Genomic DNA, 19,252 nt, shown 5'->3' on the forward strand with positions numbered 1-19,252 from the left:
TAAAATAGGTATACACATTGTATCTACACATTAAATGAGCTTATTTTATTACAAAAAGAATAAAAAACGAATAAAAAGGTACAAACACGTAACGCAAAAAATGAATAACAAATAAAGATGTTGATTGGGCAAATTACATTTTTACCGTCGTCGATTAACGCACAAGTCGCCGAGTGGTCGTTGAGAGAGTTAAGTTCGTGTCCCTTGGTTTTTAAACAGCTCGTAACAGGTGGTTTTAATGTCAGAGTAGTGGTAATAAGCACGATAACGTCATGTTCAGCGAGAATTTACGTTTTCTTTTATGCATGATTCAACCGTGTATTAATAATCGCACTAGTTTTTTTTTTAGGTTTTGAAAACGAAAAAATGAAAGCAAATAAATCTCGCACAAATTTGGGTACGTATCGATGTAGCACTTGCCGAGATCACCTTCTGTAGCATACTAGCAAAAGCTGCGGTGGAGGCGCCTCGGCACAGTGCCGCTGCGCGAGCTCGACACTGACAGCGCACTGTAAAATAAGCGCGCCGTCGACGTTAGACTGGGGGCCGCCAGGCAGCGTCCGGATAATGTGAAACGGTCGGCGCGAGCGCCACGCGTTCTGCCGGAGCGTATCGATCCGCGAGAGAGACCGATGCCAGCACCGGCGGCGGCAGCGGCCGCGGCGGCTGGATGCCTACCTACTCGACCTGCACGCGTCTACGCTACGCAAGAGGAGAATGGAGCACACAAGCGCCACTCGCACGATCTGTGCAGGTGAACTACATTCAATCCGGCCATTCTTGCTCCCCTGACGCCACCGCCACCGCCGCCACCCAGCCAGGCAGCCAGCTGCCCGCGCATCCCACGATCCAACAGGTACAGCCAGCGAATAGCAGCATACGTCACGCGGCACATTTTCCTCAAGCTTAATAGAAAACTAGCATAATTGCGCATTAAATTTTATAAACACTCAACCAAGCCAGCCAGGATGTAATCAAGTGGTCAGCTATATTGTTAATTAAATTAATTAGACCACGGAATAAGAGAATATACGCCTCTTGGATCGTAAAGATGTTTAGTCTTGCATTAAATAAAGCTTATCCGAGCGCAGTTCCCTTGTGTTGTCAAGAAATACAAGTCTGAACGGCAAAGATAATAGTTTGGCGCATTTGATCCGAAATATTTTTTCGAGATATATTAAATAAAAAGTTATGTTTTGCCACACGGGAATTGTTTGCATCTATATATTCCACTGAACAAATATTTTGACACGGCCATTTTCAGTGGCTTTATTCCGACGGGTCAAATTTCTGCAGACGATCCTCACGTATGGCATACAAAAGTGGAAAAAATGTTCCGTTCGTTCGGGGAGTTACTGAGGTGACAAAAATTCGTCGGTGAACCTTTTTTTTAACCTCCAGAGACAATGTAAAATATAAATTTATAACCTTCGAGTCAAAAAATGTGATAAACACGAAGTAAATCTTGTTCTCTGGATACTCACGTGCAAAATTAACTTTTTCTCTACAAAAAATCCAATTTATAATTAAAAATTGTGAAATTATATTCATTAATTTAATATAAAATGTTGCAACTCCTATTTTATCTTATTACAATAAAAAATTTGCAGCAAATTGTAGCCTATGTTTTAATCCAAAGTCTAATCAATGTTTTCACCAAATTATATAAATTTTTATCAAGTAGTTTAAACGTGAAACAAAACCAAAGCTACTTATGCATTTTTAATTGGGAATTGGCCTAGTCAATAATAGGCAACTTGTACTACATGATTGTTTGAACTATAGTATACAATTGCCCGATACAATAACGATAAATTTAATTCCAATTGCAATCGATTCATTTTAATACGCCCGTTAGTAACAAACTTTATCATTATCCCGCATTATTAATAATATGAAACTCTCGACTCTATTGCAGAAGCTTTAAACCTTCTCATTAAAAGTTATTACGTTTTTGACTGTAGAAATATAACCCGTCAGACATATTATAACAATACGCAAATATTAATCAGATCAATTTTGCCTTTTGCGTCGTTATAATCTTTAACAATACGTTTACAATTGGATTAGTTTCTATAATGCGACTCGCATTTCAATATAGAAATAATTATTCATTTGTCGATTTCTGCACACAGAAAAGAAAAACCGAATGAAACGAAAGCGGATTGAAAAGTCTCGAAATAATTGGCGGAAGTATACTGAAGTCACGTTTTGGCATTGGAAATATTCACACCATCACGCAGCACAATTACAATTTGAATGGATGTGTAATTGTGTGCGAAATTTAAGATAAAATTTTACTTTCAGAAAGATTTAGTTAATCCTATTGTGAGCGTTTAATTCAAATTGTTACATAATCTAATCCGAATGTGTGAAATATTAATATGTCTGGTTGTGACGCGACAACTAAGCTCCCTTTTCGAAATGCTTGAAGCATTGTTGACGGCGGCAAACGGAAAAGAAGCAAAAATTTTAACGCGCTTTGAACTAGCAGCTCGGTTTGTGACGCCGCGGAATATTTCGGTGTGTTCAGGTAGTCGTCGTCCTGCTTTTCATTAAAAGGAGTGCTCTTTTTGTCAGCGTCGGCGGCAATCCCATCGAGGGCACGTTTTCAACTTTAGCAACTCAATTTCGTGCGCATTTACATTTGACACAATTTATCACCTTTTAAACTATTTTATGCGACATTCAGTCGGAATCGTTTCGTTACATTTCATTACGCATTACATCATTGACACGAATAAAAGATGCTTTTTACACGCCGGCGCATATATAGCTAGTTTAGTTAGCGCCGGTATATCCAATAAAGGCCGAATGTCGAAGAGTCGCAAACGCAACACAAACGATTACATATCCGAGAGCGAGTTATAAATTATGCATAAGGTTTGGCCCACACCCCGGCCGCCCTCGCCCTGCGAAAACATCATCGAAATAGCGTTAACCGCATTGGAGAGGTGCAAACCGTGTGCTGCGGAGGTGGATGTGGAAGAGGTACTACGCGAAAGCCCAGAAGCGTGCTTTTCGGGGTCGAGCGCAAAGCACGCCAATTGTGTGCGCGAGGGTGTGTTGAGAGCGGCGGCGGAAAGCGATGGCCCATCGGTTCGATAGGTGTCATCCATGCAGATAATCAATTTTAACACTTGGAGACTAATGGAAAGAAAACACCGGCGTACGCATTCTCAGCCCAAAGGGGACGCAGTTCACATAACTCGGCGCATTCGAAACTGCCGCGCTGTTTGGATTATCATTCTGTCCATTAATCAATTAATTTTATCCATGATAAATTATACGTATTTTTAAATGTCAATTTCATGTCTCTACATAACCTACTTTTTAATTTTTATTTATTTTGACATGGAAATTTTTTGCGTTGTTAAAAAGTGTTTTTTGTAGTAAAAAAATTTGATTTTAACTCTTTCGGCTAATTAAGTAAGTAAAATTGAGTTAAACACGTTTTTCTTGGCCACAGTCAAACAGTATTTGACATTTTATTGACGTAGACCAAAAAATAGGTTATGTTTAGTAAATAACCTCAAATTTAGTTATTTGTGCAAAAAAGCCAATTCTTTAGTCTAAGGGTCTAAAAACTACATTTTACAACCTTCAATAATACCAAATAGTTAATTTTAAGCCCCACTTAATTCGACACCGGAAATTATAGCATTTTAAACCGCAAAATACGTGCACACTAATTTTGTTTAGCAATTAAATGAACAAAAGAACAAAATCAGCGCAATTAGAACCGTGATATTACTCATACACCCCAACGCCTCCACAAACGCGCGCCTAATTCATTCGCATTAACCATTTTGCAGAGTGTAGCCGCGCTCCGACTCCGCGCGGCTTCTGTTTAACCAAGATAATTGGAATGGCAGAATAGGAACAATAAATGCATTTAGTTCACGGACTCATGGTGTGCGATATCACACTAGCGTTGTTTGCGGATAGATTTCGTTGTTGGTTCCACCCCCGCACACACTCACGCCTCAAGCAAACACACCTTGGGGGCGTCATACCGCACACACATCTTCTCACACGTATCGTCTTAATCTCTTCGCGTGCGTATCTTATTCGGCGCGTTTTCATTTAAACATCAGCAGCTTGGATAATCTGAATGCGATCTTCCGCCGGCGTAAGTTATTCAGTGCGGGCTGGTATTGTTGGCGCGGTTCCGCTCGCAATTCAATAATAGGAAGAGCGTAAAGCTTTCAGGGCACAAAGTTATTGTGCATGCCGAAGCTCCGGTGGAGGCATTCGGGGAATCTAAATCTAAACTAACATAAGCGGGAATTAACGAAACTATGTACGCCTTGGTTATGTGGTGAGTCATCTAAAAGGTGTTTACATCGGGATAATGAAATTGATGCATTCTTTCAATACAACTCAATTTAATTCCGAAAAGATGCACTTTTGGAGAATTGCAGCTTTTTTAAGAATTTTATCTTCAAACTAGCGTGGATTTTAGTAGAAAGAATTACTTATTTAATTCATGGACCTATTATGTGCCGACTACATTAGTAGGTTTCTTAATTTTAATTTGCAAAAATGAGAAACACTAAAAATGCACTTTTGCGCCCTCTGGGTTTGAAACATATAACTAAAACTATAATTACTCCTACATATCAACTTTCATCCCTCATTGTACGCCCTTCTCGTTATATTTTTGCAACAAAAAGTGTTCTATTTGCTTTTCCATGTTGAAAAATATCTCCTTACCAAAATGTATCAAAATTAATTCAATGGTTTTTGAGTGAAAGTGTCACAAATATACGTTGCATAATTACGAGTATGACGGTTTTCAATTAAAAAATTACAACTTTTCATACAAAAATAAATATTTTAAAATATTTTTAATTAATATTAATGAAGTTTTTACCGTATTTCCCACGTTATCCGTATTTTGGCTGCAATTTCCAGTTGACAACTTGCAATAGAAACATATAGAATTATATCGAAACTTTTAACATGATTAAGCTCTTTCCAACAAACAACAAGTGTTTAACTCCACCTAGATTAAATTCTATGCAAGTTGACTGCCAGGGCATTAGTAATTCCCAAACATTTAAATGTATATTACGTGTTATTTTTTTGTGCACACGTCATTCGCAACATAGCGGACGTGCAGCACAAGCATTAAAAGTACGTTTCGAAAATTTCGAATGCGCTAACAATATCCCTTATGCGCGCGTAGAAAAGCGTATTCAAATTGAATTCATATGCAGGACTATGTGCGACCCCGGGCGCAAAAGTGTACTCTCAATACGTGGAGGTGTTGGTGTAGGGTGCGGCAACACAAAAAAAAAGTTGGAGGAAAAAAACTGTATAATAGACGTGTTCAACTTGCCGTTCTCTCCGCTCCAAAGGATTACGATTATTTCGCGCAACGTTGTGTTTTGGCAGTCATCACGTGTACGTCGTAATGCCGTTTTTATTTCTCGCATTCCGACAAGTGCCGCCGCGCCGTGTGCGTACCTACAGCGGCATTTCAAAATGCGTTTTACGCTCGACGAAATTTTTACTCTTAAAAGCTTTCTCTTTTAGATTTTGTGCCTCATTCAAGAAAAACACTAGCGCAATGCATGCTGCTCACCGCGAGCGTTCAAGTGCCTTAAGAGCAGGCGCGCGCTGCGCTTTCGACAAGGAACAAAATGGAAAACGGCATATAAGAATAACAACCTACGTCGTGCAAAAATAACGCCTGTCAAAACGTGTGGCCGGGTTTTGTATGAAAATCATTTTCGCACCGCGTAACTTTTTCTGGCCTATCCTTTTAGATCCTTTATCCCTGACGCGTGTGTTTCGCTTTTTTTTTATCTGATATTCAAGTCGTTTTTTCATTTGTTTTCTTTCCTTCGGCACGCCAAAATCAATAAAAGTATTAACTCCGGTGGCAAAGTGTTTTAAAATTAAATTTAAAAGTACGTAAACAACTTATTAATATTAATACCTTTATTTTAATGGTTGATTTGTGTTTGTTAGGTTCTTCTGGTGATTTTCCAACTTCTCCAACAGGCTTGCGGCTTTAAAACTGAAACATACAAATTAGAATTAAAATAAGTTTAAAGTCTTATCAATAATGCTTTAAATTACATAAATAACAATGTTGCTTATCAGAGTAATGGATCAAATAAGTTTAAAAGTAAATTTTGTTTACCAACATTAACAATACTAGAATCATAAATGCAAATCATGAATACTTGATGTTTGCATACAAATCGATAAAAATATTGTGTCAGCAAACGCAAAAAATTACAATTTTTAACTTACGCTTGTCAAATAATGTCATAAATAAATTGTGACAGCATGTTACTAATCCTAATTTTCTTATTTTACTGCCTAGGCATTTTTTACAACTGCAATGACACTTTCACTCAACATCAGCGCCGATTTAGCAAAAAAAAAAGTTATTTGATTTACAGGAGAAGAACACTCCTCCTGCGGCCTACTTTTTAACCTCTCGCGCACGTAATCCCCCAAACAGGCGCAAAATAAAATAAAAAACGCAATGACGTAAAACCGCAATTTAATTTCTTACATTTGCCATTTCCATTTCGCGCTCGCCGCCGCGCGTTTTTTAAAGCCTCGTTCTCGTTGATGCGGGTGCCGTAAGCAAAGCAAAGTACTTTTTAAAATGCTTGTTCTCGCTTTGCTTCAACGAACAGACGTGCAGGCTTAGAAATAAAAGTGCATCATTTCAAATCCACATAACATTTCTGCGGAAAACTCTTTTACTTCGAGTGAACACAGAGAGCAGAAAAAAGCACGACTCGCGCATAGTGATGCAGCACAGCTATCCCGCTTACTCTTGGACACTTTTTGCATTTTGACACAGCATCAAATAGAGCATCCTAGGTTTTATGCAATCAAGTAAGACTTAATTCGAGAATTGGATTTGTCGTACGTGACCAACACACAATAAAAACTTTACGAGTTAATTTCGTACGTTTTACACTCAGTGTCTTCTTTACTCACGTGAGTTAATTTATTTTCTAGAAGTTGCTTTATTTACGAAACAAAATTAATTAATTGTTAAGTCAATTTAATTCATTTCTTTCACAAATTTAAGAAAAGAAATGATTAATTGAAGTAATAATAATGTTTTTAGTTTCAGGCGGCAGATGGCAGCAGATAATATACACAAATGGTTTATAAGTTGCCTATGAACGCACAAACTCACAGAAACCTAACCTAAATTAAATAATTTAAATTTGAAAAATACGTTTTTCTTTCTTAATCCAGTTTTTAATTGAATTTCCTGATATTTTCTAGAATATTTATTTATTCTGCGTTGCTTAATTCTAAACGTTTATATCTAAACAATGTTCATTTTGCTTTATTTCACAGTTTATAAACATACGCTTATAATAAACTCATAGCAACGTTTTTAAATTACTTAAGTGATGTATTGTCAAGATTATACCGCTTCATTCAATTGAAAAATACTCGGTGCGAGGCGGCTTTTAATTACTATGTTCAAGACAAGAAAAAAATAAACGTCGTAATTAATTAGATTTTTTCCTGCTGGTTTTTCATCCAACTTCCTACGTCCTGTGATATTTGCAAAGCGAAGAAAAAAGTAGTACTTCTCTGAATTCGTTTTTGTGTACAATCGAGACACCCTGCGGCGTTCGAAGGGTTTGGGTTACATAATATGCAAGCCTCATTAATGAATAATGACGAGACCATCTGGTTGAGGGTAAAATCAAATTCGTACACGCCGTGCGCTAAACGAGCACTGATACTGATTCAAATCCGCAAGTTTACATTTCCAAAATTTACATTTCATATTCACTGAATGCCTCCACATTTGGGTAATTATATTATTTTTTGCGCTCCAAACGCCCGGAAATAGATTATGCACAAAAGGTACTCGTAATATATTTGTTCGTGTAAATAAAGGGACTGTATATCGATGTTTATCGTTTAATTAGAATGCTTGTAATTAAACCGGCGGACACTAAACCCTCGGTTAGGTCCATAGACTAAGGTGGATTGCATCCGTTGTTTCGTAAGCGACGTGAATGGCACGCGGTAAAATTTATTTAATTAAAAACGATTTCAGGCAGATATCACATTTTTGGATGGATATTAATATAGTATCTACACGTGTTATTCGTTCATTATGTGGATTTCACTTCACATTGTTGCAGTGTTCGAATGCATTTCAGTTATAATTACAAAACGCGCAACTAATTAATACGCGGAATATTATTGTTTGATGCCGTTGTTACAGGTGCAGTGTATATAATTGTGGCGATATTATATTACTCAATTTTCATCAATGTACAAGTGTAACAATTCGGCATCGCGAGGTCGAATATTTATTTATGATTAGTTTGCGAACGATAAATATACTATAGTTAAAATTAATTATGCTTTATTTAATGTAATAAGTATTCATTTTATTTCGAAATAAATAAATATTTGCCTAATATGCTGCGCATTAAATCGGAAATTATATAAATTCTTAGAAGTTAAATTTAAATGTTTTGATCACTGCGATTTGTATTATTTTGCAAATTCTACTAATTAAAATTAACAATAACCCGAAAATATTAAAATTAAAATGTTGTGTCTAACTTAATTGTACTACTTTTTGTTATAGATGGCAGCAGAAGATACTCCCATGATACTCTAACGTAAGAAAAGTTGCCTATGCACCCAAAAATTTTCAATAAACTGACCTATCTTAAATAATTTAATAATTACATAATGTTTTTACAAAACAACGAAACAAATATTGTGTACGAAACAAAGGAAACGTATTTTCCGTTTGCTTGTATAAATACAATGACATTTATCAAGTGAAGCGAAAACATTAAGTTACCTGCAGGGCACAAACAAATATTTACCGGGCAAACTTTATACAATAATTACAAGATCCTATTACAGTTCCGACAACTTTCTGCTTACGATGCTATACAAGTTAAGCTCAACTAGACTCTCGTTCTCGGTATGTACTTATGCTCGTCTGTAATCATGTACATATAAACCACAACTTAGCTCACTACTTAATTATTCAGCTTTATCTCTCTACCAGACAATGATAAGTACCTGTCTTCAATTCCCCAGCAATTGTAAATTCGAAAAAAAAAATTAATTAAAAATCGCTTTGTCAATTTTCGTAGATAACTTTGTTCATTAGCTACATTTCTTATCTGAAAACAATGCGACGTAGAAAAACTAGAACCAAGATAAAAGTTGGTGGGAAATAATACGTACGGTTCAGTTGTTAGTTCTTACATTTCCAGCAAAGTTTTGCTCTCGCCGGCGCAATTTCCATTAGTACGAGTCAGCCGCATATAATTTTATAGCGCGCTCAAAAATGCAAATCATATTTTCGCGACGACAAAGAAACGTCATATGGAAAAACAACAATAGACCTGTCAGCGACGTGCGGCAAAGCGGCACAAACATTAATTTTCCTCCCATTCTATTATCCCGCGCGCGCGTCAGGTAATTCTGTTCCGACGCAGGACAACAATTATCTGTCGAGCGCACAAAGAGGACGCAGCGTGTGCGCGCGCCGGAAACAAAGCATTTCTTAATATCGCTCAATTAGCGTGAAAGCGTAATTATGATTATTGCTCCGATTCCACTTCCACCGCCACCGTCGCGAAATATAATGTTATGCATATTGCCTCATGGCCACCACAGGGACACATTGGACATTGACCGTCACAGCGTAATTAATTTCGATATTAATACATTCTGCGATGTACCTACGTGGGGCAATCGCAGCAGGTGAGAAGGATATAGATAGGGAAACTGTTGCATACTTTAGCCACGGAAAATATAATGCCTGCTCGCCCTCCGGTCCATCGCTCCGCACGCGCACCTGTCCTAAGCTACGCTCGTGTGTACGACGTGTACCTTTGGCAATCTCGTTACCGGAGGGCCTCATTGCCATGGTTACATAATTCAGTGCTATTGTGCCCGCGACGGTTGTGTGCGTGCCGTTTATACCTCGATGTGTGGTCGGGTCGCATGCATGCATGAGCATTAAACCAAGAGAGTAAGAAAGGACAAATCAGGTTGTTGCGAGCAGGACAACGCATCGGCGAAGCAAGCCGCACGCCGTTGGTTATACGAGTACGTAGGTAGATGTATTATATTATACGGTAAGTAAGAAAGCAGATGAATATGAAATAACAAATTTAATATTCCCGACTTTTTTCGTATTATAATTTTAAGTAGTCCATCTGTATAATGCTGTGTGTGCAATTTTTATGCGCGTGGAAATAAGATCTTATTTGACGTTTACATATTTGTGCATTTTATGTACGTTAATATTTTACTGCGTATTTTATTTTACGGAAAAGATTATTTTCTGCTTGTAGAATATATCCAGAGGTAAAGAATTTAAAGTAATATATGATTATGTTCGCATAATTTTGATGTTATTTAGTGTTTTTGTGAATTAAAAACTTATTTGAAAAGTTTTAACATAAAATATTCAACAAATTTACCACATAACCACAATACGCATCAATTTTTACGATGTATTATTACGAGTGAGTTATTATTTGCATTTGGAAGTTGTAATTAATACTTGTGATGCCTAAATATAATTATAGTATAATTAATAATTATTTATGAACAATTTGCTCTGCTTACCACGTAACCTCAACTCATAACTATTTTAATTACATGACGCAGTAAATTAATTTTGACCGTTTTAACCTCAAATAATGCACTACTTTACTACCTAACCACAATTGACAACTACCTAAATGGTAATATAACTAATTTTTAAATTTTGAGGTTATAATTGGTTATTATGTCTGGTTTTATTATAACTTGTTGCATTTCAACCATAAAAAGATATTTACGTCGTGTTTGCCTTGTAGTGTTAATGAAGTATCTAAAATAGCAGTCATAATTTTTTTAATTTATAAAATGTCAAAATATAATCTCCCAAAGCTTCCCGCTTATCATGACATGCAACAGCCCGATGAAAAGCTTTAAGGCACACGCGTACAAGCAAATGAAAGCAGGAAAAAGCACGAAAACAAATTAGTCTTTGCCGACGAGATTATCAAAACTTTTTTTGTATTGTTTTGAATATATTTTTTTCTAAATACCTCAAAAAACAGAACAAAGGAAAATACCTACTAATTCTCCGCAGCGAATGCTGTAACAATCGAAAACACAAAAACATTATCCCCTTGAGCGTTACGCGAAATGAGTGCGTATTCAAGCCGGATATCTTTTAAATGTACGAAGCGTATTTAAAATCTTGCTCGAAGCGAACGTCGCTAACACAAACTACAAGAATGCCTGTAGGTCGTGTGGTATTGTCTATGAACGTATAGTACATATAGTTCAAACATGGTTTGATTGTATCATAATTAACTCAATAATCCTTAAGGCTACGCCTGTAAAACGCAACCAACACGACAACGCGCCCAGCTACTTGTGGCATCCGTGACACACGGCGCTAACAACGTAATGCTGACAACAAGATATGTTGCCTTGTTATTGGCATGCTTTATCTGATCAAATTCTACCCTCTTCAGTGCATGTGAAGGAGATTGTATTCAACGACTTTATTTCACGCAAACGCAGGCATTCGGAAAATATTTCGTATGAAATGAAGCGGAAGAAGAATTCGAATAAATAAACTAGCTCGCAAATATTTACAAAGTTTAATTAAACGTCATTTCCTTCGAATACGGTAAATATGGGAAAGTAAACAAAGGTACAGTTTTCATTATTCCCCGTATCTCTTCTTAAAGCGAGTGCGCGGAAAATTAACTTGAAAGCGCGAAAAATTCAATCTAAATTCACTTTTTAAATGAGTAATTTGAAAAATTACGCTGGCTAGGTAATAAAAACTAGGTGTCCCGGTATGTTTTATACCGTTTTATTAATAAATGTCATTTTAAATTAGTTATTAACAGAATTTTATTCAGTTGCGTGTTATTAAAATTAGATGAATAATTTCTATTAAATGTTTTATGGTATGAAAAGTTAATGATTATTTTAATTTAAAAAATGGACTGCTATTGTTGGATAACTCAACATTGACGTCACAAGCAAACGTTTTAGTTTTAAAATTGCAAATTAAATAACTAAACTCATAATTTATGACAAAAATAGCTTAATAATTGTAAAATATATATTTCTTTGCCTTAGAGAGCAGTATTCCAAGAATATTCATCTCTTGGAATCTTTCTCATCATTTTTATTATTTTCTTCTCTTGTTATTTTTTAAATTTAATTTTTTTGATATTTTTGGAGACAAATCAATAAATCAACTATTTTAAAGACCCCCACTGACGTTTTTACATTATTTGCCATAAAAAGAGAAATAAAATTGACTTAATAAATGATTATATTCATTTATATCACACTCCTCTTTTTCTTTTCCCGATGAGAATCATAAAACAAGCACAAAACAAGCATTACCGCAACCATTAGCCGCACAACTTGTGGATTTGCAATTTAAATCACACATAACATTCCCTGTTCTAGTCAGATACCTACCCCTCTAGTATACCTACCTGTGAGCGGATAAATGAATATTAATATTTCGGTGCTTTTTACTATTCGCAATAACCATCATACGTGCTTTATTTGCTTGCTCAAGTGCGCAGCGTGAATAAATCCACGCCATCGGAGAATAAAGTGTAGAAAATAAATAAAGCAAGCGTCTGTTTGTGTACTGGTATACGCTGGTGTACGTTTATATATCATATCTCAACGAAATATGCGTCGCTGTCCCTGCGAACATCCCGTGTCGCGAGAAAACAAAGCTCAATATTATTCTTTTGTGCGCTCGTTTATAACTCTCGCGCGCGGCGGCGGCGGCGGCGACGACCGCTCGCATTGTCGTCCTCTTGCTATTCATGGGGCGCCGCTTTGTACGAAAGACGCCCAGGGAGGAAATATCAAGCGCCTTCGGCCCACCAAAGACTACAACATCTATATACAATTCTAAATGAATGTTATTAAAATTGTTTCGTTTTTTTTTTCCTGCGCCAATGCGCGCTCGCCGGTATTGAAACGCAGATGGAACGAATACTAATAGCAGTGGAACAAATGTTTTGTTTTAATGTGAGTAAAATGTACAAAGAATAAGAATTAATTGAAAAACAGTTTTAGAAAAGGGAAAAATTGGTTATGTAACTTTTTAATATTCTGTGTGCGTTGTTACAAAAATCGCTGTGTATCACAACACATAAAATCAATAAAGGCAACACTAAAACCAATCACACGTTAAAATATTGTTATAGCATTTGTTTATTTACTCGTGTCTTGTTTATACTTGTAATCTATGCAACCAAACATGCAAATTAATAGCGTTTTGATACGAATCTGCAATTTTTGTTTTCGTGTTTCCTTGAATAACCATTAAGGACGTTATATTCAATGTGTATTCAAATTTGATACTGATATACATATGTTCCTATTGAGTAGTAATGTCTGCTTACACTAATCGCTCATAGTTTTGTCCGAATGACGACCTGCTAACATAATGCATATAATTACACCGCGTGTGGTATTTGGTATTCAACAGCTCGCATGTAATCAATCAAAATGTCTCGTTAATGCAACGCAAAAGCCCGAATAATTCATTCAATCGCCGCGATCTGGTTTCCGATTCTGCGGCGTCCGGGAATGAGCGCAATAGGTACTACCCGAGGAAATGACATTCGGTCGCGCATGCGGTGCGTTTGCTTTAATGAATTAATATCCTCCTCACTTCGGAAAAATAATTTCAAACTCATGAATGCAATTTCTCCAGCAACAAAAAAAAAACGTGAAAAATTCTTCCCAGTTTGTGTTTATTACTTGTTGCGCGTGGAACAAATTACAAACCGAATATTGAAATGCACGGCACGCGTTGCAAGTTAACTAAACGTTATTAACTTACAAAACGCACTTTTGCCGGGTCGATAACTTCCGACCACACGCCATATCGTTCCGCAAATGTTTTCGAAGCAGTCGTGCGCTCGTCATTTAACACGAGTGGAGCTAGGCGCATGTTTCACGTGATTCGGAGTGCACTCGCACGTTTTGAAAGGCACTCACGTCGCCGGCAATGAATAATATGAGTTGAACGAAGCTGATGTTGAAGCTGCAGTTCAAGAGTCGAAGAAGAGCGCCGTGCCGCAAGTTGAAGATGCGTCTTTCTGACCTGACAACCTACAACAACACCTAGCAAAGAGTGCCGACTGCTAGAGGAATGCCTATATCACAAGGATCTTGGATAACTTAATTACGGCGTACGTATAACAGCCGCATATGTTTCTAACAGCTTCCACTGCACGTCATCCTATAACTGTTCCAACACTCGACTAGCGGCGACGTTCAAACTCAATTAAGATTGTTTGCTTTTTCTCAGGCGCAATTTATGTGCTCACATTTTTTGACAGAGTTTTATAATTTAACTAGTGGCATGTAGGGACGCTGATGTCGCGCTGTCAAATGTCAAATCATGATTTGTATGAGCAACAAGAATGAATTATGGAATAGAATTAAATTTAATTCAAATGTTTTAATGTTTTATGATGAAAAAATAAATATTTTCTCCTATTTAGTTACATTTTTGGGGAAAATTTTAATTTAAATCCCCAATTGACATATAGGGGCGATAGCATCGGGTTATTAGCTCTGTCAAATGTCAAACCAATGAAAAATAAAGATTTCTAAGATATCATAGAGTGGATTATTGAATGCAATCAAATTTAATTGCCAGAACCAATATTTTAAAGTTGACGTTCGATAAAAGGATAAATATTTTCCTTTACTTTGTTACTCTCCAACCTACTTAACCTCAAAATCCCAAAAAATACTTGACACACATTTCGAAAACTTATTAAACTAGATTTCGTTATATGATTTTTAATTAAATTATAATTAAAATATGCATAAATAATTGAAATCCAATTTAATTTAATTTATGAATTCAATTTCCCTGCCAATCTAACCAATATCCTACCATACTCATAATTCATTTCTTTTTTCTCTCTAGATAAATTTTATTTTATTTGTTTTTGTTCATTTCGTCTGCAAAAAAAAAAGCTTGAAAAGAACGCGCTAGTCAATGGCAGATGCTTAATTAATTTTTATTCCTTGGAGCTTGCGTGTTATTCCGGACTTTTGCTTCGCAGGCACTCTCGCCGGCTGAAAGTGCTCCAGAGCAGGCACCCGCCGGCCGAGCGCGCAGTTATTTATAATAAACGACATTGACTATCGTTGGAAATTTATAAGTGAGCGTTAGCGGTGCTGAGAGCGCCAGAAAGTAGGTAAATAATGGACATCTTGTAGTACCATATTTCATTTCCCGGCCTCTCGCACGTGTACGTGTCCCGTGCTGCGATTTTCTCACGGCGAGCAAATCTGAAATCGAAGCGGGCGCCCAAAATGAACGAGACCCTTTTGTGCAACCGAGCGTACGTGACTGACCGACTCTCTTCGGACTGGTTTTCGCATAACAAGATATTCCGACAAGCGCCGATTTTCCCGAATAAAATAAAACGTGTCACGAAAGGAAAACTTTACGAAATTTTATATTCACATTTCTTCGTCTTGCTATCCAACTCAAAACAAAAAAAATTAAATTGGGTTGCGAAACAGCGTGGAATTTAAATTTTATTCTTCAAACAAAACGAAAATGATTGATTAAACTTTCGTTAACTTTAACTAACCGATGTTCAATGAAGATATGTACAGAAACATGGCAACATTGCATATTTTTATATTATATACGAGAATGCAACGGAATTTCGCCGGCTTTTTTGCTTGTTTGTACATTCAGACGTAAACTTGATCACACTTTGTATAATCAATCAGTGTCAGGAGATTGTATTAGGATTAAACAGATAATCCGTCCACAAGCGAGTGACAACCACCATGCGTCAAGTTGCGTTCGCCCGCACCGCTGGGGGTCTGCGCCGCTTGATATGGAAATAAACTTTTTAAAATTCATTGAGCCATTTAACTTTGTCACACTCCTTGCTTATACAGTACATTAAGTCTCAATTTAAAGTCAGGATAATGTTATATCGTAGTACTTCAACTATCTGAACAGCTATATAACACACAAAAAATTTGTTCCAGGAATATAGTGCTAACAAATCAACGTCAACGGTGATGTTTTTATAAAGGAAACTTTAAATGTATTATGCTAAGATAGATGTTATATGTAAGTAGTCATTTAGTTTTTGTGTTTCAATTTTAATGACTATTTTTCACATAACCTCAAAATCTTATTATTTAAATGAGTTGAAATCATTAGGTACTAACCTTGCATTTCACTAATACCTCGCGTTAGGATAAATCAGTCAATACAAAACACTAAATTATCACTTTAAATAAAGTGCATTAACTATTTTCAGCCAAACCCTATACTTTAAACTGTTTATTCTGTGCACTATGCGTCGTCACGCAATGACTTCGTACTTTCTACACTCACTGTCAAAAGTCATTTTTGTCATTTGATTTGAATTGACATTTCTTGCCCGGTGAGAACAAAACTCAACTATTCGAAATGAAATAACCCTACTTTTTGTTTGAATCAACCATTTATCATGCAATAATAGAAAAATGAATATACTAACCTGCACCAATATCTTTAATTTTAATGATTTCACCAACACTAAACACTGGAGTGCTACTTTAACTGAGTAAGTACATTAATTATTTCTAACTTTAAACAAATCTTTAATCTGTTTGTGAGTGAATTATGCTATGTCACTCTAAATGCTGATCATCGAAGTGAATGTCACTTTTGACATTCGATTTGAATTGTCATTCATCCCCTGGTGGTAAAAATACGAACTAAATTCATTTTCATGAAATAACCTTTCCTTTGTTTCAGTCTGCCTAAATTTTTACACTTTTTATACAATTTTTATTGAAAACTAATTAAATTTTTCAATATTTCATAGAATCTACACACCTGGCCAGAATCCATTAACGTTATTAAATAATTTCATCAATACGAGCAGAGCACGACATGAGTTTGCACAGTAATAGCGAGACCAAAAGTTACCGGGACAACACGGACTCATAGAGAATTTTGCAATAATTAGGAATTTGGCGTCCGTCGCGCCAAAACCGAACGGCAGCACAATGAGCAGAAGCACTCACACCCACAATATATTAAACACACATATAAAGCGAGTGAGATGGATGAAGAGAAAACGGGTTCGAAACTAAACACTAAAATAGCGCACTGATGTTCATACTCCACTTCTGTGCTAACACAACATTCACATGTGTGTGTGTGTATATGTGAACGTAAGCCGCATAAAAGATTGTGTGCTGAGCGAAATTCCGGCCGCGTGTGTGCGACTATCGACGTGTATATGTGTGTGTGTATGGTCGTACGCCGAGTTTCACTGCTCAAACAACTCGCTTTGTATAAATATTTAGAGACCACCTGTGTCTAGTCCCGACCCACACACATACGCGGAGTGTGCGCGCGCCCGGCCGCCCCCAGTCGAGTTTCGATGAAAAGGGGTTGTCAGCGTGTTCATCTGAATGTGTGTGTCCGAGCCGAAGCTATTGTAGGCGTCATGTGGGTGTGTAACGTGCGCACCGGCTGAGTGCTAACTCGAAGCGCTTTATTATCATCGCGTACATGGAATGAATATTTTTTCGCCGGTCGGTACCTACGCGCAATCATATTTCACATCGTTTAGGTATGTACTAACTAGTGACCAGTCATCGTCGCTGGATTACGTATTCATTTTATTGACCGGTGCATTCTTTCAGCGCTTATTTCGAATCGTATTGAGTCAATGGGCATGTTCAGATGATGATTTTATTGCAAATCGCGCGCCCCGAACAAAAACGCCGAAGAGCATTCCATGTAATTATTTTCGAAACTATGCTGCGATGGATTTTCATCCCTTCGTACATTCCGCGCATATTTCGCGTGTGCTTCATTTCGTCACTGGATGCTTTGGCGCCTCCCGGTGAGCAAACAATAATTTGCACAACAAAGATAAACGGCTTTGTCGTTTATTTACACTCACTTATCAAACAGAAAGTTTCGCATAATACCGTATCAATTTAAACGCTTGTTTAGATAAAACTGCGTTATATTTAATCAATTTGCAGCGAATTTAATCAATTATATTTTAGTGTGCGTGTGCATGCGTTGCGAAGAGTTTAAATATTGCGAAATCAATTTGTGAATTTTACGTTGGAAGTGTTCGTTGTAGCCAATAACGGACGGCACCCCGCACAATCTATAAATAACCAAACCACCCGCCGTTCACCTATATTCAGCGTGCACACTGATTGTGCGCAGGAAATAGTAAAAATCTTTTGTTTTCTTCCGTTTACGCCTTGAAAATATATCAAAATAGAGTTCTATAGGTGTCAAAAATAATAATGGTGTAAAAAAAGTTGCATTGGTTGAATTTTAAGTGCAGAATTGGGGATTAAATCAATATCTATAGTAAAATTGCTGGTAAATTTAATTAACAACGGCAATAAGGGCCAGTTTTTGCTTATTTGTTGGTGTATACCTTGTTTACACTCAAAAATAATCAGAATTTTTAGTATTTATTAGTTTAAAACTTAAAATTAATCAAAATAAAGTTAAAACTTTTTATAGTGCGTAAAGGGTTGCATATGTTGCATTTTAAATATAAGAAGTGGAAAATCTAAGGTTTTACTGACGATTTAACTTAAAATTTAAATAATAACGGAAGAAAACTTATCTACCAACAAAAAATAGCCCGTATTTTCCATGATTGTGCTCCAATAAAGAAATATTCATAGTTTTTTTCTTAGTTTTATACGAGAAATACATCAAAATAGAGTTAAATCTTCAATGAATCATTACAAGTTGCATATCTTGCATATCAAATGCATAAATTACAAAATAGAAGCAAATTTAATATTTGAAATCAATTAAAAACATATTGATACTTAAATACTGGCATAAACTTTAATTACACTAAAAAATAATATAAATCTTTAGTTAATTTACTTGAAATAACTCAAAATAAAGTTTTAAACAACAGGTGGTTAACTTAACACTTACACATCTCAACAATTGCATGAGAATAAAAATAAACACAACTTACTTGCACTCAATGCGAATTTCATTGCGATGATGAGATGCCACGTGTAAAACGCATATTGATGAATAATTAACGCACCGCACACGGTCGTGGGGAGAATGCAGCGAGATGATGATGCCTCCCCGTCCGCTCACTTAAAATACCAGCACTGGTATATATCGCCGCAGCGTGCTCGATGATATGCCACTGAAAACTGCGGCCGG

General features: G+C 36.5%; 1 protein-coding gene across 9 annotated transcripts in view; it reads right to left on the bottom strand.

Moving 5' to 3' along the window:
- The window catches only part of rsh (Rap GTPase activating protein radish), a 37,620-nt gene extending 18,409 nt beyond the window's left edge, over positions 1-19,211 (bottom strand). For 3 of the 9 annotated variants that reach the window (XM_065303347.1, XM_065303343.1, XM_065303341.1), the window contains exons 1-2: positions 19,053-19,211; positions 5,948-6,028 (exon numbers count right to left, since the gene is read on the bottom strand). Coding sequence is in view for 1 of the 9 variants with exons in the window: in XM_065303346.1 (XP_065159418.1) it covers positions 138-139 (2 nt within the window). In the remaining 8 variants the exon portion in view is untranslated. Of the gene's footprint in view, positions 1-137; positions 2,125-5,947; positions 6,029-6,090; positions 6,230-16,568; positions 16,699-16,909; positions 16,921-19,052 lie in introns of those variants that run through there. The other 6 variants (XM_065303346.1, XM_065303345.1, XM_065303348.1 and 3 more) reach the window with 5 other exon arrangements.
- Positions 19,212-19,252: the final 41 nt, after the last annotated feature.

This window comes from Atheta coriaria, unplaced genomic scaffold (genome assembly GCF_025399875.1).
Source record: "Atheta coriaria isolate IRGN ID8LTWV9N9 unplaced genomic scaffold, Caltech_Dcor_3.1 hic_scaffold_5_pilon, whole genome shotgun sequence".
Classification (NCBI taxonomy): domain Eukaryota; kingdom Metazoa; phylum Arthropoda; class Insecta; order Coleoptera; family Staphylinidae; genus Dalotia; species Dalotia coriaria.